General features: G+C 43.6%; 1 protein-coding gene across 6 annotated transcripts in view; it reads left to right on the plus strand.

Annotated features, from left to right (window-relative positions):
* The first annotated feature begins 50 nt into the window (after positions 1-50).
* Positions 51-18,181, plus strand: part of LOC119970175 (SH2 domain-containing adapter protein B-like) — a 117,054-nt gene continuing 98,923 nt past the window's right edge. For 5 of the 6 annotated variants that reach the window (XM_038804364.1, XM_038804361.1, XM_038804362.1 and 2 more), the window contains exon 1: positions 55-726. In XM_038804364.1, coding sequence (XP_038660292.1) covers positions 259-726 — 468 coding nt within the window. In that variant the 5' untranslated portion in view covers positions 55-258. Of the gene's footprint in view, positions 727-18,181 lie in introns of all 6 variants that reach the window. The other variant, XM_038804366.1, reaches the window with a different exon arrangement.

The raw sequence follows: 18,181 nt of genomic DNA on the forward strand, positions 1-18,181 counted from the left end.
GAAATGAGAGCAAATCTCAGCAGATTGGGTCATCTGGGTGTAGAGGGAAAACAAAGCAGTGAGAAAGTGGGCAGGTGAGAAAGCAAGAAGAGCGGGCCGATGGAGGGCGCGCGTGAGGAAAAGTCAGAGTGAGTCGGTGCAGAGGCAAAGTTGGGAATGAGTGAGTGAAAGGCCCGGCGATAGGCTGGCAGGACAGCAGCCGTCAGGGCTGGTTGCAGGATCGTGAGGCACGGCCAAAGTAACCGGTGACTTCAAAAGATGGCGAAGTGGTTGAAGGAGTACTTTAATTTTGGAAATCACAAGACAAAAAATCCCCCTCAGCCGACCAAACCGGACTACAGCAAGAAGAAAGACAGCAACGCGTCGGCCTATCAGGAGAGCGATTTAATGAGATCTTATCGGCTGCAAAAAGAAAAGGACTTTGAAGACCCTTACAACAATGGGCCGGGCTCCAGCCTCCGCAGGCTGAGAGACATGTGCAGGGAGCAGGCAGAAGAGGACAAAAGCGCCGAGAAGCGGATCATTACGCACGCGAACCCGCTCCTATACAGGAGCCACAGTGAGAGGAAAGCGGGCTCCTCTCCCACTGCCAGGTACACATCGCCAAAACATCGGCTCGTCAAAGTAGATCGCACCCCTGATGGAGATAAGAACATCACCTGGAGCCCGAGCACCAACTCCAAGAAATTGCACACATCGGATGAGAAGAGCTTAAAGAATGACATCGTAAGCAAATATTTTACTAAGCGGCTTGCTGAAAACCGAGATTAGTTTAATCGTTCCCCCTTCATGCCAGTACGCGTCCAAATTCTGAAGTAATTAGAAAATGAGAATGTAACAATGACTGTGACTTAATTTACTGCCCCAGGTTAAAGTCCAGGGTTGTTTCGAATCACTAGCTTTCGGAGCGCAGCTCCATCATTCACCTGAGGAAGGAGCAGTGCTCCGAAAGCTAGTGATTTGAAACAAACCTGTTCTTTAAACTGGTGTTGTAAGACTTCTTACTTCATTTGCTGCGACTTTGACACAGCGATGATGTGACTTCCTGTAAATCCTTTAAGAAACGATGAATCATATTTTTTAAGCTGATATTTTATTTGGCAGTTGTGAGCGACCTTTGTGCCAACCCATCCCCTCTTACGCAATGTTTCCATGTGTTCTTGATATTACTTGGTGATTTACGTAATGTAAGTAATGTACAACAGAGGTTTCCCGCGGTAATAATAACATAGTTATTGAGGTTCAGAATTGCTAGCTCAAGTTAGGGAGTTGTGTGTGACTGATCAAGATTTTGTAAACGTTTGCCTGGATAGCGGTGCAGACTTTTCGCAGCAAGAATTATTTCGTTTTGGTTGTCAAGCTGAAGAATTTTGGATGAACTGGGAACCATATTTGTTGTTTGAAGAATCCTACGGCAGTGATCATCTTACATATTTGATTTTAATGAATGATACCAAGACCTTGAATTGTCAAAATTTCCCAAAGTACTTAAGAGGCAAAAATCACTTTTATCGTCAGCAGCCGTTAGTTCTGCGGGTGGTGACCAGAGTTCCGATGAGGACGCAACAACGTGGAGTGGTTGTTGGCAGAATATTTGAATGTGGGACCGAAACTGAAGCCTCTGTGTGGGGTGGGGCGGGGTGGCGAAGCAAAGGAGCCTGAGTCAGGACGGTAGAGAGTACATCCAGGAACGTAAGTGTGAGTGAGTGACAAGGCTATGGGGTAACGCGTTGTTCCTTGTGAAAGTTACGATTTTGTTCACCACGCAGTGTGGCAGGAAAATTCTGTTCACAACAGGTACAATTTATTTTCTTCAGCGAACTATGCTGTTGCCTTAACATTTTAGCCAGAAAAGGCTATCTTTCTTGATGGCAATCTAAAGCATCAAGGTTGCGAGTAATTCCAGGGAACTTTGTTTGCTGAAAGTTTTTGTTTTACAGCAAATAGATGTTTTATCTAATGTTAATGGTTGTGTGACATCATAATAATAATCTATTATTGTCACAAGTAGGCTTGCATTAACACTGCAATGAAGTTACTGTGAAAAGCCCCTAGTTGCCACATTCCGCCGCCTGTTCGGGTACACAGAGGGAGATTCAGAATGTCCAAATTACCAAACAGCACGTCTTTCGGGACTTGTGGGAGGAAACTGGAGCACCCAGAGGAAACCACGCAGACACGGGGAGAATGTGCAGACTCCGCAAAGACAGTGACTCAAGCCGGGAATCAAACCTGGGATCCTGGTGTACGGCCATGCTGCCCCATGGGTATCCCTGTGAGCAGCAACAGAAACCTTCTTTACAATTTGGACTGCAGCAGTTCAGGAAGGCAGCTCACCATCCTTGTTTCAAGGATAATTGGGGATGGGTAATAAAAATGCTGGCCCAGCCAGTGATGCCCACACCCCGTGAAAGGATAAAAACATATGTGTCAGTTTCACTTTGTGCCATCAGATTAAGATGGAAAACAAAGTTCCTGGCAGTCGTGAAGGTAAATAATGTTTTTGTAACATCCTTCTGGTTGCATTCACACCATGGCCCTTATTTTAATTGGGAAAAAAACTGAAATGGGCAGGGATGCTTGAGGCGAATTCCACAGAGAGCTCAGGATCAGGACTGGGCCTTATTTGAATATTCCAACACTTATTCCACCCAAAACCAATGGGACTGACATTGGGATAATTGATTCAGGATTCTTAGGTCTCTAGCATCTCAAAGGAATGGTCCATGGCATGATTCGAGCACTGGATAAAGGCTTTGGCACCAATTATAGTGTATAGAGAGAGGCAAGACTGGGGGGATCTTGAGCAGACCTTGTAGGGTCTGCTGGAAGAAGCTGTGCTCCTCCTGGCTCACCAGGAATCCTCAGAAAATGAATTGTACTTTTGCATGGGTCTCCTCCCATAATGCTCCAATTAGTGCATTCTAGACAATGTAAGCAACCCAACTTCATGTTAAATCCTGTCGCATCATTGACTTTATTGCAACATAACTTTAAAATTCAAACCAAGTTTGTCTGTAATTGGAGCATCAGCCAACTCAAAAGACTGGTGAAACCTGGTAGGAATGTATAGTGTCAGGCTGAAAAATCACAGAATTGTTATGGTGTAAAAGGAGGCCATTTAGCCCATTGTGTTGAATGAGCATTATGCCTTAGTGCCATCCTTCTCCCTGTACTCTTGCACATTGTTTCTATTCAGATAATCATCTGCTACCCTCTTGAATGCCTCGATTGAACGCCTTGATTTTACCTTGAACGACTCGATTGATTGAACCTATCTCCACCACACTTATCAGGCAGGCAGTGCATTCCAGACTTGAACCACTCACTGTGTGTAAACCTTTTTCTCACATCATATTTGCTTCCTTTGCAAATCACATAAATCTGTGCCCTTTTACCAACAAGAACAGTTTCTCCCTATCTGTCCAGCCCCTTCATGATTTTGAACACCTCTGTCAAATCTCCTCTTAGCCGCTTTTTCTCCAAGGAGAGCAGTCCCAACCACTCCATTCTATCCTCATAACAGAAGTTTTTCAACCCGGTAACTATTCTTGGAAGTCTTTTGCACTTTCTCTGATGTGTTCACATCCTTCATGCACATTGGATTGGATTGGTTTATTGTCACATGTACCAAGGTACAGTGAAAAGTATTTTTCTGCAAGCAGCTCAACAGATCATTCAGTACATGGGAAGAAAAGGGAATTAAACACAATTCAAGAAAATACATAATAGGGCAACACAAGATATACAATGTAACTACATAAGCATTGGCATCGGATGAAGCATACAGGGTGTAGTGTTAATGAGGTCAGTCAATAAGAGGGTCATTTAGGAGTCTGCTGACGGTGGGGAAGAAGCTGTTTTTGAGTCTGTTCGCGCGTGTTCTCAGATCTGTATCTACTGCCCGATGGAAGAAGTTGGAAAAGTGAGTTAGCCGGGTGGGAGGGATCCTTGATTATGCTGCCTGCTTTCCCCAGGCAGCGGGAGGTGTAGATGGAGTCCATGGATGGAAGGCAGGTTTGTGAGATGGACTGGGCGCTATTCACGACTCTCTGAAGTTCCTTGTGGTCCTGGGCCGAGCAGTTGCCATACCAGGCTGTGATGCAGCCCGATAGGATGCTTTCTATGGTGCATCTGTAAAAGTTGGTAATGGTTAATGTGGACATGCCGAATTTCCTTAGCTTCCTGAGGAAATATAGGCGCTGTTGTGCTTTCTTGGTGATAGCGTCGATGTGAGTGGACCAGGACAGATTTTTGGTAATGTGCACCCCTAGGAATTTGAAACTGCTAACCATCTCCACCTCGGCGCCGTTGATGCTGACAGGGGTGTGTACAGTACTTTTCTTCCTGAAGTCAATGACCAGCTCCTTAGATTTGCTGGCATTGAGGGAGAGATTGTTGTTGTTACACCACTCCACCAGGTTCTCTATCTCCCTCCTGTCTTCTGACTCGTTGTTATTCGAGATCCGGCCCACTATGGTCGTTTCATCAGCAAACTTGTAGATGGAGTTAGAACCAAGTTTTGCCACGCAGTCGTGTGTGTACAGGGAATAGAGTAGGGGGTTCACAGTACACAGCCTTGCGGGGCACCAGTATTGAGGACTACTGTGGAGGAGGTGTTGGTGTTCATTCTTACTGATTGTGGTCTGTTGGTTAGAAAATCGAGGATCCAGTTGCAGAGTGGAGAGCCAAGTCCTATGTTTTGGAGCTTTGATATGAGCTTGGCTGGGTTTATGGTGTTGAAGGCAGAGCTGTAGTCAATAAATAGGAGTCTGATGTAGGAGTCCTTGTTTTCGAGATGCTCTAGGGATGAGTGTAGGGCCAGGGAAATGGCGTCTGATGTTGACCGGTTGCGACGGTATGCAAATTGAAGTGGGTCAAGGTGTTCCGGGAGTATGAAGGTGCTGCGCTTCATGATCAGCCTCTCGAAGCACTTCATTACAACTGACGTCAGGGCCACCGGGCGGTAGTCATTGAGGCACGTTGCCTGGTTCTTCTTTGGTACCGGTATGATGGTGGTCTTCTTGAAGCAGGTGGGGACCTCTGAGTGGAGTAGGGACAGGTTAAAGATGTCTGTGAATACCTCTGTCAGCTGGTCTGCGCAGGCTCTGAGTGCACGACCAGGGATCCCGCCCAGGCCTGTTGCCTTCCGCGGGTTCACTTTCAGGAAGGCCGATCTGACTTCGGAAGCTGTGATGGTGGGTATGGGTGAATTATGGGCTGCTGGGGCCCTCGCCAGCAGATTGTTGGTTACCTGCTCGAACCGAGCATAGAATGCATTAAGTTCATCGGGGCGGGGTGTGCTGCTGCCAGCGATACTGTTCGGCTTCGCTCTGTAGCCCGTTATGTTGTTTAGTCCTTGCCACAACCATGGGCAGCACGGTAGCATAGTCGTTAGCACAATTGCTTCACAGCTCCAGGGTGTTGCTCTGTTTATTTGCTATAAATATGGCAGTTAATAAGGTCGCCTTTCTTAATCCTAATTATGAGTATGCTTTCAAAGTCGCCAGGTATCTCTTGATACCGCCACAAGATTTTAACCGAATACCGATCAAAGACCCAATATACCACTTAGTTAGTTCAAAGTCAATGCGACTTTATTACACACAGTTTGATCTACTCATGCACAATAACAATACAAGTTAAACTATATCTATCACTAACACCTGTACTTAACTTCGGGTGCCCACTTAGGTCAGAGGAACAATGGCCGTTGTTTGGATCTGAGGCTATTTGGTTAGAAGAGGTAACAGGAGTACAGCTAATGTCGTCTGTCTGGTAGCGAGCGTTGAACTTGAACTTACTTGTGTCTGGTGGTGCTGGTGGGAGGGTCTCTCCACTTGAGAGTCAAATCCAAGAGGCTGAACCTTTCGTGGGGGTTCCTTCTTATATTTGGAGGGGCTTCGCGCACTTTTAGGCGAGCCTTAAACTTGGTCCCAATTAATTGGGCAGCTTCTCGATTGCTGCGATCGGTCTAAGCCAATAAAAGGATGGGTGCCTTGATGGCTGGGCATGTCCTAAGTGGCCGTTGGCCTTGCTTTGTTTGTGTCTTCTTGTTGGGGTAGTGGCGCCGGACTGTCTGGGACAGTGTCAGCTACCTGAGCACTCGTTCTTTGTTTCTCGGAGATGGGCCATCAATATCTAAATCGACCCAGAGTTTTGTTTTCCGTCTGCAGACTGCCTTCCAAATATACATTCAGGCTCTGTGCCTGCTTGTTTGCAATTCATTGTCCATTTTTCCCTATAGGCTCTGCGATTTTGTATACTGAAGGTGGCCATCCCAGACTGCTACAAGGGTCCCAGGTTCGATCCCGGCTTGGGCCACTGTCTGCGGAGTCTGGACGTTCTCACCGTGTGTGAATGGGCTTCCTCCAGGTGCTCCGGTTTCTTCCCACAGTCCAAAGATGTACTGGTTATATGGATTGGCCATGCTAAATTGCCCTTAGTATCCAAAATTGCCCTTTTGTGTTGGGTGGGGTTGCTGGGTTATGGGGATAGGGTGGAGGAGTGGGCTTGGGTAGGGTGCAGACTTCTACAAATATTCGAAAAACTGTATGAGAGGCATATGCACTTTTCCAGTGTTGTGAATTATTTTGGGAAATTTTAAATCTGTAAATTATATTTTTTCTTGCTGTTCATTTGTCTCCTTCAAAATTTTATTTTCCTCTCATTCTTTCTGTAACTGATTTGACATTTAAATGTCACTATAACTCACCATTTATCACAGTCCAAATCTTCAATTCTGGTTAAGGAGAAGGTTGGTTACCTTTTCATTCATCTAAATTCCTTGTTTCCTCCACTGGGGTGTTGTTAGCTTTCAGTTTTGGGACTAATTGGGTAAAAATATTCCAAAATTCTTGACCTAAAGAGTACAGCGTTCAACTCATGATAAGCTACCACTAAGCTGCCCTGCTACAAAAAATCTGTCCAAATCTGTTTCATGCATGATCATTTAATTTTGCTTTCAAAAATGCATACGCATCAGATTTATTATTTCACATTGGTATTATTTGACTGTCAAATGTTTTACTTCATTGAGCACATATAGTAGGCTCATACTTCAGCATACGTCATAAAACAATTTTCCAGTTGATGAAAAGAATCCCAAGTCCCTTTCCAACTTGTTGCTTTTTTAAAAGTTTGTTGCATGCAAATTGGTAGTTCTGTTGTGGTGAGACTTGGAAAATAATTAATTTGTTGTAAAATGGTTCAGGGAAATCGTGAAATATTTTAATGAATTAGTGGCATCCCCACTATTGTCATCACCGTGAAGACTGATGCAAAGTAACTATTCAGTTAGTCTGCCATTTCTTGTTTCCTATTCTTACTTCTCCAGCCACATTTCCTAGTGGTCCAATGTCTATTTTTTGCCCCTCTCTTACCTTTCTATATATTGAAAAAAGCTCTTCCTATCTTTTATATTACTCGGTAGTTTGCACTCATATTTCATCTTCGGCCCCCTTATTGCTTTTGTAGTTGTCCTCTGCTCACTTTTAAAGGCTTCCCAATCTTCCTAGCTTCGCACTAATCCTCACCACATTTTATGCTTTTTCTTTAGCCTTTATGCTGTCCTTGACTTCCCTCATCAGCCATGGATGCCTTGTCCTCCCCTTGGCATGTTTCCTCCTCCTCGGGATGAATTTCTGTTGTGCCTCCCTCATAACCCAACAAAACTCCTGCCATTGCTGGTCCACTGTCTTCCCTGCTCCCATTCCAATCAACTCTGGCCGGCAAATCCCTCCTGTCTTTGTAGTTACACTTATTTAATTGTAATACCATCGGGTGTCCTTGTATGCAGATGACCTGTTTCTTTGTATTAAGGACCCAGTATCCACTATTGATGAGATAATAAAGCTACTAGGGAGTTTTGGCTCCTTCTCTGCGTACAAGTTGAATTTTGATAATAGTGAATGCTTCCCGGTTAATCCCCCTCAATGACAATTTCCCATTCACCAGCAGATCTATACATTACATTCCCAGCAAGACAAAATTAAGTCACCGCAAAATATATTTTTTCCAATTTAAATGTAAGCAGAAAAAAAATACGGTCCCTGGCAATCTGATCCAGCAATGCTAACCAGCGTGTTGCCACAGAAATTGAAATTGAGTGTCGGTTAGAATAAGAGTCCGAGAGGAATTTGAAAGACAGAGTAAAGAATGAGATGGCGAGGAATCAGTTGCAACATAACGAGAAAGGGAAATATAGGCGAACAGATTTTGAGGATTAGGAAAGTAATTATATGGGGGTAGCAGAGCTGTTGTATTAGAGTTTTCAATCCCCCGTAGATAGTTGGGCACAGAGTGTATCATGTGGGCAAATTAGTAGAATCAATCCTGAGAGGTGTGATTAACTGTCACCGAGAAGGACATGGACTAGTCAAGGATAGTCAGCATGGATTTGTTAAAGGAAGGTCTTGCCTCATAAATTTCATTGAATTCTTTGAGGAAGTGACAAGCAGGGTTGATGAAGGTAGTGCAGTGGATGTTGTGCACATGCATTTTAGCAAGGTGTTTGACAAAGTACCACATGGCAGATTGGTCAAAAAAGTGAAAGCCCATGGGATACAGGGCAAAATGGCCAACTGGATAAAATGTTGGCTTGGTAACAGCAAACAAACGGTAATAGTCGATGGCTGCCCTTGCAATTGGAAAGCTGTTTCAAGTGGTGTTCCCAATGTTTGATGTTGAGACCCTTACTGTTTGTGTTATATATTAACAATTTGGACGTGAACATGGAGCGCACAATTGGGAAATATGCAGATGAGACAAAGATTGACCAAGTGGTGGAGAGTACAGAGGATGGTTGTATTCTCCAAAATGATATCGATGGGTGGTTAAGTGGCGGATGGAATTTAACACCAAGAAGTGTGAGGTCATGCACCTAGGGAGGTCAAACAGTTATAGGGAGTACACAATAAATGGGAATATACTGAGAGGGGTAGATAAAATGAGAGATCTTGGCTTACAAGAGAGATCTTGGCTTACAAGTACGCTGGTCCCTAACGTCAGCAGTTTAAGAAGACAAGGTTGTAAAGAATGCTCTCCTCAATTGGCAGAGATATAGAATATGAAAGTAAGGATATAATGTTGGAATTGTACAAAACACTGGTGAGGCCACAACTGGAATAGTGTGCAGTTCTGGTCACCATTTTACAGGAAGGACATAATTGCTCTGGACAAGACTGCTGCCAGGGCTGGAAAGATGTAGCTGCGAGGAGAGATTGGATAGGTTGATTTTCCTTGGAACAACGAAGGATGAGGAGACTTAATTGAGGTGTATAAATCTATGAAGGGAAGAGACAGAGTGAACAGAATAAAATTGTTTCTCTTGGTGGAGAATTCCAGAACCAAGGACTTGGATTCAAGATAAGTGGCAGAAGGTGTAGAGCGGACATGAAGAAGAACCTTTTTACGCAGAGGATAGTGGGAGTCTGGAATTCGCTGCCTGAGTTTCTAGTGGAGGCAGTGACTCGAAACTCTTTTTAAAGAGTACCTGAATCTGCACCAGTGCTGTAAGATACAGTGTGATGGACCAGGTGCAGGAAGGTGGTATTAGAAAGGGCGCCCACGGGTGTCCTTGTGGACAATATGATTCTATGACATACAGATCACATTTCTTCCTTGATAATTTGTACTTGATGAGGATATCAGTAACCTTACTGGTAAGCTATATTTAAAACATGTGGCTTTATGGCTCTTCAGCTTTTAAATATTTGGAACAGTTCAGATATTTCATTTTGCTTTACTTGGCTCAGTTGGGCTGGTCACAGGTATCAAGTGTCAGCTGGAAGTGTAAATAATTAGCTTGTTAGAGCTCGGTTTCTGTCAAAATATCAGATGTAAATTTCCTCCTGTGAATTAAACTTTGGAAAGCTGCCCTCTGTACGTAGCTACTGTATAAATGACGTACACACCAATTATTTTCACAAGTGTGTGCACGTTTGTTCGTACAGTCTCTTTCTTCTCAAAGCCCCACCTTCTTGGATGCAAATGAATGAGACATCCTGAAAATTTTTACAAAGTTCACAGCATTTATTTTCTTCAAATAGCCAAATTCATGCACTGAGAGGAAAACGACTACTCAGCTTGCTCTCTGTGATATTGTCCCTATTTTTGTACACATCTGGTGTGGTTTGAGGCGTGTTGTCCTGAATTGCATTAGAATTTAATAATGGATCTCCACTAAATGTTACTGTAGTCCATACATAACCATGACTTTAAAATCTTGGATAATCCTGGACAGATAGTTAAATGTGAGGTCATGCATTTTGGAAGATCAAAGACAGGTGGGAAATATACGATAAATGACAGAACCCTTGAAAGTATTGACAGGCGGCGGGATCTAAGTATACAGGTTCACAGGTCACTGAAAGTGGAGAAGGTAGACAAGAATGCCTTCATCAGATGGGGCTTTGAGTATAAAATTTGGCAAGTCATGCTGCAGCTGTATCGAACCTTAGTTAGGTTACGCTTGGAATATAGTGTTCAATTCAGGGTACAGAAGAGGTTTACCAGGATGTTGTCTGGTATGGAGGGCATTAGCTATGAGGAGAGGTTGGATAAACTCAGTTTGTTCTCACTGGAAAAACGAAGTTGAGGGATGACATAACAGAAGTCTACAAAATTATGAGGGGCAGAGACCAAGTGGATAGTCGGGAGCCTTTTCCTAGGGTGGAAGAGTAAATGACTAGGGGACATAGATTTAAGGAGCAAGGGGAAAAGTTAGCGGAGATGTGCGAGGGGAAACTTTTTACAGGGAGGGTAGCGGGTTCCTGGAACACACTGCCGGAGGAGGTGGTGGAAGCAGGTATGATAGTGACGTTTAAGAAGCATGTTGACAAATACATGAATAGGAGGGAAGAGAGAGGTATGGACCCCAGAAACATAGGTTTTAGGTTAGATGTGCAGCACAGTCGGCACAGGCTTAGAGGGCCAATCTATCCAATCTAGCTACATCTATCGTAGCTACACTTTTCTAGCGCTGGCAACAGTCTTGTAAACCTGCTCTGCATTCTCTCCAGAACAATTATGTCCTTGTACAACCTCCGAAGTACATCCTGAACATAAATAAGACAACTTATTGAAATGTCTCTTAACCCATTACTTAACAGTCTCCCCTTCCTTGGAGGAAAAAAATAATTAGGTGAAACAAAGTTACAAGACTCAAACACACATGCAATTTCCCCCCCCTTTTTTTTTTCATTTTTGGATGAAGAAAAAAAAACAGTCACAGAAACAAGCGCACTTCTTTAACAATACCAAAATGTTTCTGTGAACTAGCCTCTCTTTTTGTCAAACAGTCTGACAATTGATAGTTACTGTCAACCCATTTAATTTTTGCCATCTCCCCTCTGTTCAACATCTGCTTCAAACTTGCGATGTCTATCCTTAACCTTTTTTCATTGACACTTTTTGTAGAGTGCACATTTTCCCACAGGGATTTATTGTCAATGTGACATTCAATAGGTATATTTCCCAAATCCCGTAATCCCAAAATTTCTGTCAGTGTCTGAGATATATAAAAAGCCGTATCCACTGCCTCAACAAGGCTTAATGTCTCAGCAGCTAAAGTGCTTTTGACCACTCTCTCCTTATTTTCTTTGTTTCCCCCACAAGAGGGCAACATTTGCCATTGTTCCCCAAAAGGAAAATTATAAAACCTCCTGCGCTTGAAACTGAGGAGCATCGCCAAGGGCGTCGACATGATGGTGCAGGATTTTTGTACAACACATTACACCTTTTTGCACAACCATTATGACGCCTCTGGTCAATTTTTTCAGCAATGTGGACTGACCTCGGGACCCTCTGCCCATCTCGCCTCAGTCGGGACCCCCAGCCTCTAAACCAGGTCCTCTTCCACCCTCGGAAACCTCAACTGATCTAGGAATTGCCTCATCCCTTCACCTCCAGCCGGGGGTTCAGAATCATATAATTTGCTGTAAAAGTCTTTAAAAATGTCGTGTCTCCTCCCCCCCCACCCCCCCCCCCCCCCCCCCCCCCGGTCCGAGACCATGTTACCCTCCCTATTCCTTACTCTACCAATCTCCCTGGCCGCCTCTCTCTTCCTACAAAGGAGGAGTTGTTGATGGAGAGGAAGAGTCTCCAGGTGGAGTTCGAATTGGTATCGTCAGGGAAAGCATTTGGCCAGTTGCATCATGTACTAGGGGCATTCTATGAGCATAGGGAGAAGGCCAACGGGTTACTGGCTTTAACAGTTGAGGCGTCAGGCTGCCTTGAGGGAGATAGTGAAAATAAAGGACCCGGGGTGGAGTAGTTTCTGATCCAGAAAGGTAAATGAGGTGTTTGAGACCTTTTACCCAGGGTTCTACACATCAGAGTGATATGACACAATTCTTGGATGGTTTGGACTTCCTGGTGGTGGAGAGGGAGAAATTGCATGGGGTGGATTCTCCATTTCGGCTGGAGGAAATTGAGCTGTATTTGCTCAATCCAGTCGAGGAAGGCTCCGGGCTCAGACGGATTCCCGTGGAATCTAATTTAAAATTTGCAACGGAGCTGGGACCACATCCATTGGAGATGTTCCGGATAGAGTGGCCGATCATACTGACCCAGGCTTCCATCCTCTCTAATCCTGAAAAAGGATAAGGATCCAGAGGGTGTGGGTATTATGGCCCATAGCTCTGTTGAATGCAAGTTATTGGCCAAGGTGTTGGCAATTCGCTTGGAGGAATGTCTGCTACTGGCAGTAGCTGAGGATCAAATGGGGTTTGTGAAGGGGCGACAATTGTCGACCAATATAAGGATACTACTGAATGTGGTGATGGCATCCCCATTGGGTTCACAGCTAGTTATAATAATAAAATTATTACAATTTCCATGGACGTGGAGAAAACATTCAATCGAGTGAAATGGAACTGAGAAGGTTCACTTCTTTGATCAGATTGCTGTATGAGGCCCTCGCTGTGTGCATTCGCCTGATAGCCCAAAGGAGGATACTGCTGGGGTGGTGGGCTCCGAAGCTGCCTCGGGCAAAGAGGTAAGTGGGACATGGTGTTGGAGTTTCTGCATCCGGAGAAAATTAAGTGTGCAATTAGGAGGTGATGAGTGATTCTATTCGTGGTGGATGCTGTTTATCTCCTTTAAGAATTGATAGTCATCAGCAAATAAATATTCATTTTTTGCAGTTCTTACAACTTTGGGAGAGATATAAAGAATAGCAATCTGCAGGTTTTTCATTATTGTTGTGTTTTTGTACTCTGTTTCGTTTTGATTTATCGGCTTTTAATATCACAACCAAAGTTCTTGCCTTTTAAGGATATATATAAAAATCTTACACCAAATACTTTTCGAACACCTCTCGCTGTGTTCATCTGCCAGTTTCTGCCCAATCTAACCCGCACATCTTTGGGCTGTGGGAGGAAACCGGAGCACCCGGAGGAAACCCACGCACACACGGGGAGGACGTGCAGACTCCGCACAGACAGTGACCCAGCCGGGAATCGAACCTGGGACCCTGGAGCTGTGAAGCATTTAGCTAACCACCATGCTACCGTGCTGCCCATGTAGATCATCTATGTAGAGAGCTTTATTTTAAATGTTTTTATTTCCAAGGAAGCCATTCGGCCATTGAGTCTGTACCAACCCTTTGAAAGAGAACCCTGGCTAAGTCCATTCTCCTGCAACCTACTAACCCCACCTAACAATTTCCAGTGCTTTTAAAACAATTGGCTACGGCAGTAAGATTGAGAAGGAACACAATCCATGCATTAAAATGCTAAGATGCTCAAATTATCATAACTATCACTTTGTACTTCTCCCTCCTCCTCGATCATTCATTGCAAAGTGGACGATGACCAATGTGATGAAATATTTCGACAATCAACAGATTATAAATAGAAAAGAATTATCCACAGTCCATTGTCTTGTGGATCTTCTCAGTCAGCTGTATCCTAACACTGGCAAACAGAAAACATCATCAATATTCGTGCTTACTGATTTAGCAAAGCGTTTGACTGTGTTAATCAAAAATCACAATCAGCTATCTCCTTCAATTAGGAGTGAGCCTGTCATTTGTACACTGGTTCTCTAACTTTCTTAACAGTCAACAACAAATGTGCTCAAGTACTTCCAGTTCAATAATGGCAAAGGCGCCAATCGCTCATAATGGATCGGGTAAGCATGTTGTGGGCAGCACGGTAGCATGGTGGTTAGCATAACTACCTGTTCTGTACTGTTCTAAAGTTGTTAATTTATTTGTTAAATCTGGGCACATATGAATGGGTATACATAGATAAAAAGCTTAAAGACATTAGAGCTGCAGAGCTGCGTCTGTGTGCTGAAGTGAAAGTAAAAATGTCTAGACTTCCTTTCTACTGATGTTGTGTTGAAATCACTTAAAGACATATCACAACAAAGTCTGTGGTGATTGTGTATCAGTGTAGATGCAATACAACTGAGCAAGCACTAGAGGGAGCACGGGAGAGCTATAAACACACTTCACAGAAGGGGGACTGGGAGCAGGGTACAGACATAAGAACATAATAACTAGGAGCAGGAGTAGGCCATCTGGCCCCTCGAGCCTGTTCCGCCATTCAATTAGATCATGGCTGATCTTTTGTGGACTCAGCTCCACTTTCCGGCCCGAACACCATAACCCTTAATCCCTTTATTCTTCAAAAAACTATCTATCTTTACCTTAAAAACATGTAATGAAGGAGCCTCAACTGCTTCACTGGGCAAGGAATTCCATAGATTCACAACCCTTTGGGTGAAGAAGTTCCTCCTAAACTCAGTTCTAAATCTACTTCCCCTTATTTTGAGGCTATGCCCCCTAGTTCTGCTGTCACCCGCCAGTGGAAACAACCTGCCCGCATCTATCCTATCTATTCCCTTCATAATTTAAATGTTTCTATAAGATCCCCCCTCATCCTTCTAATTCAACGAGTACAGTCCCAGTCTACTCAACCTCTCCTCATAATCCAACCCCTTCAGCTCTGGGATTAACCTAGTGAATCTCCTCTGCACACCCTCCAGCGCCAGTACGTCCTTTCTCAAGTAAGGAGACCAAAACTGAACACAATACTCCAGGTGTGGCCGCACTAACACCTTATACAATTGCAACATAACCTCCCTAGTCTTAAACTCCATCCCTCTAGCAATGAAGGACAAAATTCCATTTGCCTTCTTAATCACCTGTTGCACTTGTAAACCAACCTTCTGTGACTCATGCACTAGCACACCCAAGTCTCTCTGAACAGCGGCATGCTTTAATATTTTATCGTTTAAATAATAATCCCGTTTGCTGTTATTCCTACCAAAATGGATAACCTCACATTTGTCAACATTGTATTCCATCTGCCAGACCCGAGCCCATTCACTTAACCTATCCAAATCCCTCTGCAGACTTCCAGTATCCTCTGCACTTTTCGCTTTACCACTCATCTTAGTGTCATCTGCAAACTTGGACACATTGCCCTTGGTCCCCAACTCCAAATCATCAATGTAAATTGTGAACAATTGTGGGCCCAACACGGATCCCTGAGGGACACCACTAGCTACTGATTGCCAACCAGAGAAACACCCATTTATCCCAACTCTTTGCTTTCTATTAATTAACCAATCCTCTATCCATGCTACTACTTTACCCTTAATGCCATGCATCTTTATCTTATGCAGCAACCTTTTGTGTGGCACCTTGTCAAAGGCTTTCTGGAAATCCAGATATACCACATCCATCGGCTCCCCGTTATCTACTGCACTGGTAATGTCCTCAAAAAATTCCACTAAATTAGTTAGGCATGACCTGCCTTTAACGAACCCATGCTGCGTCTGCCCAATGGGACAATTTCTATCCAGATGCCTCGCAATTTCTTCCTTGATGATAGATTCCAGCATCTTCCCTATTACCGAAGTTAAACTCACTGGCCTATAATTTCCTGCTTTCTGCCTACCTCCTTTTTTAAACAGTGGCGTCACGTTTGCTCATTTCCAATCCACCGGGGCCACCCCAGAGTCTAGTGAATTTCGGTAAATTATCACTAGTGCATCTGCAATTTCCCTAGCCATCTCTTTTAGCACTCTGGGATGCATTCCATCAGGGCCAGGAGACTTGTCTACCTTTAGCCCCATTAGCTTGCCCATCACTCCCTCCTTAGTGATAACAATCCTCTCAAGGTCCTCACCTGTCATAGCCTCATTTCTATCAGTCACTGGCATGTTATTTGTGTCTTCCACTGTGAAGACCGACCCAAAAAACCTGTTCAGTTCCTCAGCCATTTCCTCATTTCCCATTATTAAAAACTCCCTTCTCATCTCTAAAGGACCAATGTTTACCTTAGCCACTCTTTTTGTCTTATATATTTGTAAAAACTTTTACTGTCTGTTTTATATTCTGAGCAAGTTACTCTCATACTCTATCTTACTCTTCTTTATAGCTTTTTTAGTAGCTTTCTGTTGCCCCCTAAAGATTTCCCAGTCCTCTAATCTCCCAGCAATCTTTGCCACTTTATATGCTTTTTCCTTCAATTTGATACTCTCCCTTATTTCCTTAGATATCCACGGTCGATTTTCCCTCTTTCTTCCGTCCTTCCTTTTTGTTGGTATAAACCTTTGCTGAGCACTGTGAGAAATCGCTTGGAAGGTTCTCCACTGTTCCTCAACTGTTCCACCATAAAGTCTTAGCTCCCAGTCTACCTTAGCTAGTTCTTCTCTCATCCCCTTGTAATCTCCTTTGTTTAAACACAAAACACTAGTATTTGATTTACTTTCTCACCCTCCATCTGTATTTTAAATTCCACCATATTGTGATCGCTCCTTCCGAGAGGATCCCTAACTATGAGATCATGAAATCAATCCTGTCTCATTACACAGGACAAGATCTAGGACCGCTTGTTCCCTCGTAGGTTCCATTACATACTGTTCTAGGAAACTATCGCGGATACATTCTATAAACTCCTCCTCACGGTTGCCTTGACCGACCTGGTTAAACCAATCGACATGTAGATTAAAATCCCCCATGATAACTGCTGTACCATTTCTACATGCATCAGTTATTTCTTTGTTTATTGCCTGCCCCACCATCTCGTTACTATTTGGTGGCTGATAGACTACTCCTATCAGTGACTTTTTCGCCTTACTATTCCTGATTTCCACCCAAATGGATTCAACCTTATCCTCCATAGCACCGATGTCATCCCTTACTATTGCCCGGATGTCATCCTTGAATAACAGAGCAACACCACCTCCCTTACCATCCACTCTGTCCTTCCGAATAGTTTGATACCCACGGATATTTAACTCCCAGTCGTGACCATCCTTTAACCATGTTTCAGTAATGGCCACTAAATCATAGTCATTTACGATGATTTGTGCCATCAACAAATTTACTTTATTCCGAATACTACGAGCATTCAGGTAAAGTACACTTATGTTGGTTTTTTTACCTCTGTTTTGAATCTTAACATCTCCAGTTTTATTCCTTTTGTTATTACTGGGCCTATTCACTGTGCTCCCCTCAGTCACTGGACCTTGTACTGTCGCCCTTATGGATTTCTGACTATGTCTTCTCTGCCTTGCACTTTTCCCCTTACTTCCTTTTGTTTCTGTCCCTGTTTTACTACCTTCCAACTTCCAGCATTGGTTCCCATCCCCAGACACAGGCAGGCAGCATTTGAGGTAGCCGTAAGAAGCTCTGAAGACAGAACAAATTCACAATAAAGCATCTTCTCCACCTTTTGAGACTACGAGCTTTATTAAGACACGAGGAACAACACATGGGTACCAAGGAGTGATTTCAGATGCTTACTACAAGACAACTCAGCTGCAGACACAGAAAGACCAAAATGGCAAGAAAAAGACATTCGACTTGGGAAGACATCGCTTATTCGAGGATGTGGCTTGGAGCCCCACCTCAGCTGGACACGACCGGCAATGTCAGAAATGTCTGGAAAAATATTTAAACAAATGTTCGATTTTTTATATCGTAGCTAATGATGTAGCAGCAGCCTCAGACGAAATTAAAATAGCAATGCTCATCGCAGGACATGAAGCTAGGAAGTATATCATGATTTAAATACTCAAAAGATGAAGACAGCAACAACTTACAAAATAACACTAAAAACATTTGAAGAGTACTGGATGGAATTTGAACAGCACGGTATGCTCAGAGCCAAACTGCACAGAGACTGAGTGATGCAAAACTCAAACAATCAAAATTAGAACC

The sequence above is a fragment of the Scyliorhinus canicula genome, chromosome 8, assembly GCF_902713615.1.
Source record: "Scyliorhinus canicula chromosome 8, sScyCan1.1, whole genome shotgun sequence".
In the NCBI taxonomy this organism is placed as follows: Eukaryota; Metazoa; Chordata; class Chondrichthyes; order Carcharhiniformes; family Scyliorhinidae; genus Scyliorhinus; species Scyliorhinus canicula.